Raw genomic sequence first — 10294 nt, forward strand, 5'->3', positions numbered from 1 at the left:
TTTGTGCTCCACACGACTTTCCGTCCCGGTATTACCGTTAAGCTGGTGGTTCATGCTGTGGCCACGTGTTACTAACTATTGAGATTAATCAACGGAGAAACAAACAAGCCAAAACCAGAGAAGAAAATCCAAACACTCAAAAAAAAAAAACATTCCACAATGTGAACTGTGTGAGGTGATCATTTCAGTTCTCAGTTCTCACAAACAAAACTCACTTTCACTTTCAGTTCTGGAAAGTAAAGAGCCGCAAGCAGACACAGCCCACAGTTACACAGCCATTTCAAACTTGCACGCAAGGCTCTAGACCCCCCTAGAGAAAAAGCAAACCAACCTTCTCTCTCTCTCTCTCTCGTTAAAGCTTTAAGAAAAAGCATCCTTGGAATGAACTAGTGCTAATAGACACAACCCAATAATGGCACTGCTACTCTCAACCTCTGCTTCAGCTACAATTGTTGCAGTATCATCACCTTCACCAACCAATAAAGCACTAAAGACCCTTCCTTTTGTATCCACCAATACCCCACGACTCAACTTTTCAAGAAAATCACAAAATAGTAGAGCCACACATCTTTCTCTTCTACGTGTAGCTACTCCAACTACCCCACCACTAACCACACCAGTGGATCAGAATCCTGAAGAAGAAGATGTACAAGATTATGGAGTTGAGGATGAGGATGGTGAGGAAAGCTCATCTTCCAAGTTCTCTTGGAGGGATCACTGGTACCCAGTTTCTTTGATTGAAGATTTGGACCCTAAGCTCCCAACCCCATTTCAGCTTCTGGGTCGAGATATCGTGCTCTGGTTTGACAATTCTTCCAGTCAATGGGTCGCTTTTGATGACAAATGCCCCCACCGTCTCGCCCCCTTATCTGTAACTTTCTCACACCCTTCTTTTCATGCTCCAATTCTTGTGCTAATTGTACTTATCCTCTGTTTGCTTGCTAAGAAAATGGAAAAGGAAAGTTCAAAAAAAAAAAAAAAAAAACATAAAACAAAAAACAGAAGATAGGGACTTTTTGAAGCTCACCCTTTATTGGGTTTTGGATGTTGATAATTGAGAACATTTTTTACTTAAGATATATGTTGTTAGTGTCTCACAAGTTCAGAACTTTATTATTTCTGTTGTTTTGGTTTCTATAGGAAATCTTGCTTTTTCCGGTCTGGAAGTAATAGAATATTTTAAAATCAATACAAGGATTTCTTTAATTCTTCTGAATTGTCTACAACTGAGTGAGGAATTTGATTCTTGGAGGGTTTTCATGATCCTGATTAGTTAACATGGTTTGTAGGAAGGGCGGATTGATGAAGCTGGCAACTTGCAGTGTTCTTACCATGGTTGGTCATTTGATGGATGTGGATCTTGTGTTAAGATTCCTCAGGCTTCATCTGAAGGTCCTGAAGCTCGTGCTCTTGGGTCTCCGAGAGCATGCGCTACCAAGTTTCCCACAATGCAGTCTCAAGGTCTGCTCTTTGTTTGGCCGGATGAGAATGGCTGGGAAAGAGCTCGTGCTACCAAGCCTCCCATGTAATTGATGAGTTGATTCACTTTATATCTATAATTGTTTATAATTTTTTTTATGCTGATTTAATCATTGAAGTTAATGATAGGGGGCCATAATGAAATGTGTACACGTTGTGGGATGCAATTCATTGCAATGTAATAAATAATTTAATAAAAAACTTGTGATGTTTTATAGGCTGCCTGATGACTTTGATAAACCTGAGTTTTCATCGGTGACAATTCAGCGTGATCTGTTCTATGGCTATGATACCCTCATGGAGAATGTCTCTGATCCTTCCCACATTGATTTTGCTCATCACAAGGTATATAGTTGAACCTGTTAACAATCAATTTTTAGTTCAATAAACTACTAGTTGGTAGCTTTGTGTATAAATTAGTTATTAATTTATGTAGCTTGGGAAATGTTAGATTGCAATTTTTCCTTGTGAAATGAAATGTTGTATGTGTATTGCCAACAGCTTTGTTATTTTTTCAGTAGCTGACTAAGGTGATACATATTTTCTCAAATAGTATAAACAATAATATTTAACAAGCTGTTGCTGTTGGGGAAAAAAAGTATTGATGAATGTATTGGGACAGAAACACACTGTACTTTTTTCAAGCTTGAAGCTTACAACGAAATTGGCTTAGTGTTTTTAACTGTCTGTGACTTCTCCTGGGAAGTCCATAATGTGGAACCCCTGAATCAAGAAAAAAATGACAAATGGTGATTCTCATCCTGCATATTTGCTTTTGATGAGCTAACCAGTTTCTTATTTATGAAAACCTAAACCATGAAACAAATGTAACAGCTTGACTGGATTTAAAAGGGTGGTTATGGTTGAGGATCAACCAATTTCTTATTTCTGAAACCTCTGAATCTGTATATATGTTGCCTTGTTGCTTTTGTTACTAGATCACTCTTTTTTGAACATTCGGTTCATGAGTTTTTAGAAATACAAGCACTTAGTTGGCCATGTAGTTTACTGGAATATTATAGTGTTAGATAAGGAATAATGTTAAATGTTTACACTAGTTATAATAGTAAATGTTTTCGTTCTTCACCTTTCTTTCTTTTTTCACTTGGTAAATTTACTCACTGTCACACACCCAAGTGGAGTCAGACACCATGTCATTACCCACCACCTCAAACTTATGGGTGGAGATTCCATTTGGCCCAAAGACCATTTGATAAATGCATAACTTTTCACATTGCTTATAAGATTAATCAACCTACAGGTTACAGGAAGGAGAGATAGAGCCAAGCCTTTGCCTTTCAAGTTAGAGTCTCGTGGTCCTTGGGGTTTTGCTGGAGCAAATGATGGGAACCCACAGATCAGTTCCAAGTTTATTGCACCATGCTATTATATTAATAAGTAAGTTCATCACTCCCACTTAAGTAGTTAAAGCAGCATACATCTTGGATGTGACTACGTACATCTTACATTTAGTTTATTACTTATATTATTTATTGGTTGCATGATACAAATGAAATCCCATGTCTAAGATTCTGGTTTCTGATTGCTCAGGATTAGCACAGCTTCTTAGTTGCAGTGTATGTGTTTTAAGCATTGCTAACACACATATTTGAGAAAAGAATATGTGAGGCTTAAGCAACATTGTGACCATTAATGACCATTGTGACCTGTAGGCTACATAGAAGGAGATAGCCAGGGAGTTGATTTTAGATCCTGTGTAAAGTGTCATGAGGCTATTAAAGTTTGAGATAGTTATGTTTCTTAGACACATTTAGGACCTAAAAGGCTACACAATAGCAGATAGCCATTGAGTTGATCTTAGGCCTTGTGTAAGACATCAAGAGACTAGGTGGCCAAGGAAACTGGCACCTTCAGTTTGAGATCCAGATAAGATGCAGTTCAGGCATTCCTTTACTCTGTTGTTTATCCCTGCATTCATAACCCTGTGAAAAGTCTATCTAGAGAACTATGTATTTCTGATACCTTTTCAAGTTAAAAGCTATGACATAGTGTCTTGTCTTATTAAAATCAGTTCCCCAGGGTACAGTTTCCTTGCCCTAGATGCTAGAGGTTTTTTATTTATTTATTTATTTTTTAAGCACATATCTGAATCTGAATCATATTTGCAATGACTGTTTACAGAATAGAAATAGACACAAAGCTTCCAATTGTTGGTGATCAAAAATGGATAATATGGATTTGTTCCTTCAATGTGCCAATGGCACCTGGGAAGACTCGATCTATTGTTTGTAGTGCTCGAAACTTCTTCCAGTTCACAATGCCTGGGCGTGCCTGGTGGCAAGTAAGAACTCTTTGATCATTTTTCTTATGTGAATTATAATTTGATTGCAAGAACATGGGTGTCCTGATCATTTTATTCTTTTAGTTATGTTCTGACTATAGTTTGTAATTTGTCCTCTAAATTATTATACTTGCTTCTTCTTAGATTCAGTAAACTTGTGTTGTCTAACCATATCCGTTGTGAAAAGTATCAAACCCGGTCTGATCTTGTATTACAGTTGTTTCGTGTGGTATGATGATTTCCTCTTAATCCTTTTTTTAAAATAAAATTAAATGACAAGATGTGTCTGACATCATCAGGGAAAAGACACAAATTAAAGGCTGCACTACCAAATTTTGAAGCTTAAGTTGATATATTCATCTTTAACTCTGTCTAAGATGCTGACAATGGATAATATTTATTATAATATGAAAAGGGTGCTGAAATTCAGCTCAAGTCCTTTATAACTAATGATTTCAGAAAGTATAAAAATCTTGGATGCATAGGAATTTACTACTCAAATGACATTTTCTCTCATAGCTGGGATCAAGATGATTGGAACTTTGGAAGATTAAATCAAAAGTGAAAAAAAGAAAAAGAAAAAAGAATAGAATAGAATAGAAGAGTCAATGATGCACCACTGTGAATCTCAGTTTTAGATGAATCATATCTCATGTTGTGAATGTAGTTAATTATATTGAATTTATGGAAAGAGGAAGAGAAAAATACAGCAAATAATCACATAGGGAACGCAAGATTTATGTGGTTTGGTGTTAGGCCGACGTCCACCAGCAGCATCGAGGAGAAAGTTGTACCAACAAAGTAGGGAGATTACCATAGTGGCACAGATTTTCACAAAACCCAAACCCCAAATATACCCAAAGAGCTCTCTCTCAATTTACAAAGTCCACGGTTGGAGAGTTTTACAAGGGTTAGCTACCTGAATAGGTATACAACACCAAAGTCAGCATAAACCTCACCAAGAAACGTGTTGATATAAAAAAGTTTTAGATCTGAAACATAGCCAGAGTCAGCTATGTGTTAACTGAAAAATAATTGGTTTTCAACCTAGTGTGGCATGAATGCAATCTACGTCAACATCCAACCATTGAGGTTTTTGTGAAGCTAATTTGTCTAAAGTCTCATCCTTCCCATTTACATCTTAGACCGCATAAAAGCATGGATAGAGGGAGGCAATGGTTTGTGGAGATTAGCTTCTGAGCAGACGCTCAAATTAACTACTGGGGAATCTTATTTAAGGGTGGAAGCTGGAGGGATAGGGCAAGGCGACATTCCTCATCTCTTACATGCTGATGATGCATTGATTTATTGTGGGGCCATAGATGCTCAACTTAAGATTAAAAGGGGCATTATTACTGGTTTGAAGCATTTTTAGTGATTGGATTGATATTGGAAGAGAGTGGTCCAGGTCAGGAGGTGGGAATGTGGTGTCAACTTTGGTCTGAGGAGTCAATGCTAGGAGAGTGCAGTTTGACATGAATGACTGAAAGGGTGGAAGGCTCAATATTCACTATTTTGACTTAAATTATCTTGCCTCTCATGTCCTCTTCAGAATTAGCTACCGCGGGGGGGTGGGTTGTGGAAATTAAATTATCAAGTGTGAATTACTGCTAACGGATTAATTTCTTTATTTCTTCAGCATTGGTTTATATACGGAACCTCAGGTGAAATATTGTGTGGTTTTCTTGAATTCTAGCTTTCTGATTGCCTCCTAAGAGTGGAAGTCAAAATGTTGCGGTTGTTTCTTGAAAAGGATGTACATGATTTCAAATATTCATGGTTACGAGATACTAATAGATGTATGGAGTCCTTATTTTCTCCATGGTCACCTGTTTCTTTTTTATGTTTGGTTGCGGCATGAAATCAGCTGTAATTAGTGTGGACCTGTGTGCTATACATATGGGGTCATATATGTGATTATATTTATAGAATTAACACACACCCACATGCACATGAGAGGAACTAAAGCATGCTCTTCTCACTTTTCTTTCATCACCTTTTTTCTGATTGTTTATCTACTTCAAGTTATTCATTTATGTTCCTTTGATACCCTTAAAGTGAGTGTGCATATCAATAGCTGAATCTTTTCCATTTTAAGGAAATGATTATATATCCTTATAACTTGAATTACTCTCATGTATGTTGTGTTAGGTGGTTCCTAGATGGCATGAGCATTGGACTTCAAATAAGGTATATGATGGGGACATGATTGTCCTTCAGGGTCAAGAGAAGGTCTTTCTTTCAAAGACATTGGAGGGTTCTGCTGATGTTAATAAGCAGTATACAAATATCACATTTACACCCACCCAAGCAGATCGCTTTGTCTTGGCATTTCGAAATTGGCTGCGGAGGCATGGCAACAGCCAACCTGAGTGGTTTGGCACGAGCAACCAACTACCTCTGCCCTCAACAGTTTTATCAAAACGTCAGGTGTGGAAATAGTCATTTACATTTCACCAGCTCCTACTTCCCCCCCCCCCCCCCCCCCCCAAAAAAAAAATCACATTCTAGAAACAAGAATAAAATAATTCAATAAATACTCGTCTTAAATACAATGTAGATGATGACTTACCAGTTTTTTCCTTTAAGCTATTAATAAATGGTGATATAATTATTTAATCATAATTCTAATTACCATTGGTCCCAAAAGTTTAAATTGTAAGGAAATGGTGAATTAATTTAATAATAGTTCTAAGTTTCTAACAATAGATATGCTATTTAGTTGTTAGGATGAGTGTAAAATCTTAGAATTTTCCCTTTTTAATTAGATGCTGGGAATAATAAAATGGAATTTTTTTTGAAAGTATATGTTATAATTTCATACACACACAATCACATATATGTATATGTATACATTAGATGTTTTAAAATGCCTCTTACTTCTTTTAATACGTCCCACGGGCATATTGATGTTGTTACTGATTTTTTCAGTTTTCTATTGTCATTGTGTTCTGTAGATGTTGGATAGATTTGAGCAGCACACTCTTAAATGTTCATCATGTAAAGAAGCATATACAGCATTCCAGGCATTGCAGAAGTTTTTGATTGGTGCAACAGTTGTTTGCAGTGCAACGGCTGGGATTCCTTCAGAAATTAATTTGCGGATTTTCTTGGCTGGGATTGCGCTTCTTAGTGCTGGCTTGGCTTTTGCTTTGCATGAACTACAGAAAAATTTTGTGTTCGTTGATTATGTACATGCTGATATTGATTAGACTAAAACTGTCAAAACGTATAGGCACTAAAAACTACCTTCAAATCAATCTTTATCCAGATATATAGAATTTATACCAATTATATGAAAGCTGTACAGAGTTCACATTATTATTATTATTTTTTTCCGGAATAAACAGTAATACTTATTAGAATACACACTTATTAAAATACACACGAAAATAATAATAATAGTGTTTTAAATCGGGTTTATAATACATTACATAACCAGAGTACAACTACAAAAGGGTCTAACTTTTGTAGTTCACATTTAAATTTTTGTTGTGGAGATTGTGGAGTTCTATGTTGATCCTCACAGAGAGTTATAGACTTCTGAACTGTTCACGACAAATGAATGAATGATAAGATAGTTTGAAGGTAACTAATGAATACAAGTGAATTGGGCTTATCCATCAGCCAGGAAGGATCAGTGATGAAATAAATACTATAGCTAATCAAGACCTGTTTTTTTTTTCTCTCGATAAAACAAAAAACTCAAAATTTTTTTTTGGGAAATCCAGTCAAACCATTCTTATTAAATCAGCATATGCAATCTGTCATGGTTAACAAGAGGAGATACATTCACAGGCATGTTCTCAATCCAAACAACAGGCGAAAACAAAACTTGAGTTTTTTGCTAACTTAACAGCAACTCTATTACAATCTCTAGGGACATGAGAGAAAAAAAAATAAGGCTGAAGCGCCGAGGCTATAGTCTATACTTAATGTGATTTCATACTATTATTTACCAGGCTATAGTCGAATATATATATATATATATATATATATATATATATTGCGAGAGCATTGAACCAGGCATGGGATCGATAATATTGTAGGAAAGTAGCTTAGTGCGTCAAAATCCCAACAAACAAAGGTACAATGACACGATTAGCTCACTAAATTTATATAATTAGACTCTTGGCCTGCCGATCTAGGTGAAGCATACAAAGAAATTGTACTAGAGTATTACAATAGTCACTGAATTCTGAAATCCTTGACCCCTTAGAAGAACCCAAAAAAAAAAAAAAATGCATAGCCACAAGCCTTTCGCAACCAGGGTTGAAGAGAGACAAATGGGAGGTTTTTAAATATAGGATTTTAAGGTGATCAATGTAATAGATAAAATTCTAGGGGAAGCATCCATGTATTTTATTAAAGAGAAATGATATGTTCACAACATTTTCACAAATTCACGCGATAAGTGAAAAAATATAATATAATTATTTTATAAGAATATAATGTAAAATTTTTAAGTTAAATAGTGCATGTGTTATTTAAGAATTAAGAGTATTTTCTATTTAAATTTTTTTTATGTAATAGAACATATAATGTGTTTTGCCTTCAACAACAATACATATATATATATATATATATATATGAAAAATGTAATCTAATAACAAGATTTAAATTACATAATTATAATATTTTTTATTTCAATGGAGAAACTATTATTAAAATAACTTTTTTTTTTAATTTACCATAATTGGTTGACTAATTTGAACATATCCAAGAATATTAAATATATATATATATATATATATATATATGCATCCCCATTCCATGGAACATTTACAGGCTTCTATGGAGAACCGGTAACACATAAGAGAGTTGACGCATGGAATAAGCTGAGGTCGCTCAACACCAGACATCATCTTCCTTGGCTTTGTGTCGGGGATTTCAATGAAATCACAAAAAGCTCAGAGAAATTGGGAGGAAATAATAGAAGTCAGGCTCAGATGCAACTTTTTCGGGATGTTATAGATGAATGCGGATTTCTTGATCTTGGCTATGTGGGAGACCAATTTACTTGGAGGAAACATTTTGCGGATGGACATTCACTGTGGGAAAGATTAGATCGGGGGTTAGCTAACCACGAGTGGTTCATGAAATTTACAGGCACAAAAATCCACCATCTGCACTCAGATTCTTCCGATCATTCCCCACTGTGGATCTCACTAGATGGTTTAGACATTCCACCTTTTGCTAAACCATTTAGGTTCGAAGAAATGTGGCTCTCTGACCGTGGGTGTTCAGATATTGTAGAGGCAGTTTGGCTGTCAAGGGGAGAGGAGGAAAACCATGACCATGTTATGCACAAAATAGAAAGATGTGGTAGAGAACTCCGCAAATGGGAGCGAGATTGCTTTGGGAATGTCAAATTGATACTGAGTCAGAAGAGAAAGGACCTAAAGGAGGCCGAAACAATAGCCATGAGAATTGGAAATAATATGCATGTCCGTGTGTTGCAAAAGGAGATAGCTGAGTTGATTGATAAAGAAAATAGACTGTGGTTCCAAAGAGCAAAGGTCACGTGGCTAAATTTGGGGACAGAAACTCTAAATTTTTTCACAGCCATGCGTCTCAGAGGAAGAGGAAAAATTTGATTAGAAAGCTGAAAGATCCAAATGGCCGAGTGATGGACACCAATGAAGATATAGCTGATTGCCTGGTGCACTACTACCAAGATCTTCTTCAATCACACAACCAGCAATTCTGCTCTGCAGCTACGAATTCCATCCAAAAAGTAATTACTGAGGACATGAATGCTATGCTCTCATCCGAATTCACTCTCTTGGAGGTAAAGCAGGCCATCAATCAAATGGCCCCACTTAAGGCTCCCGGACCGGATGGTATGCCTCCTCTCTTTTATCAACATTATTGGAACTTAATTGATCATGATATCTCTAATTCTGTGTTACATTACCTTAATTCTGCTACTTTACCTGATCACCTTAATCACACTTTTATTACTGTTATTCCCAAAAAGAAAAACCCTGAATTTGCCTCTGAATTTAGACCGATCAGTTTGTGCAATGTATTGTATAAAATTTTCTCTAAAGTGCTAGCAAATAGACTTAAGAAAATTTTGCCAAATATTATAACTGAAAATCAAAGTGCATTCACCAAAAGTCGTCTTATTTCTGACAATATTCTTGTAGCTTTTGAATCTTTACATAGTATGCAGAAGCACACAGGAAAGGAAGGGTATATGGCCATCAAGCTTGACATGAGCAAAGCATATGACAGAGTGGAGTGGGATTATCTGTCTTCAGTTATGGTTAAGATGGGTTTCAATGAACATTGGATCCGTCTTATGATGCTGTGTGTTAAAACTGTGACATATTCCATATTGGTTAATGGGGAACCTAAAGGCATGATCATTCCAACAAGGGGCATTAGACAAGGAGACCCACTCTCACCTTTCCTTTTCCTGCTTTGCACCAAAGGATTAAATGGGTTGATCAACCAAGCCGCTCATCAGGGTCACATCAAAGGCTATTCTCTCTGTAGAAATAGCCC

General features: G+C 36.2%; 2 protein-coding genes across 2 annotated transcripts; both read left to right on the plus strand.

The window, feature by feature from the left end:
• The first annotated feature begins 135 nt into the window (after nucleotides 1-135).
• LOC115980391 (pheophorbide a oxygenase, chloroplastic) lies at nucleotides 136-7111 on the plus strand. Its single transcript, XM_031102641.1, has 7 exons — nucleotides 136-871; nucleotides 1290-1525; nucleotides 1698-1824; nucleotides 2741-2877; nucleotides 3622-3781; nucleotides 5933-6211; nucleotides 6739-7111. Exons 1-7 carry the CDS (start codon nucleotides 413-415, stop codon nucleotides 6991-6993), a joined length of 1653 nt encoding a protein of 550 aa, XP_030958501.1. The 5' UTR covers nucleotides 136-412; the 3' UTR covers nucleotides 6994-7111.
• Nucleotides 7112-8730: 1619 nt separating this feature from the next.
• On the plus strand, nucleotides 8731-9378 carry LOC115949607. The gene has a single exon (XM_031066887.1). The coding sequence runs from the start codon at nucleotides 8731-8733 to the stop codon at nucleotides 9376-9378; it is 648 nt and encodes a 215-aa protein (XP_030922747.1).
• The last annotated feature ends 916 nt before the right edge of the window (nucleotides 9379-10294 follow it).

This window comes from Quercus lobata, chromosome 1 (genome assembly GCF_001633185.2).
Source record: "Quercus lobata isolate SW786 chromosome 1, ValleyOak3.0 Primary Assembly, whole genome shotgun sequence".
NCBI lineage: Eukaryota > Viridiplantae > Streptophyta > Magnoliopsida > Fagales > Fagaceae > Quercus > Quercus lobata.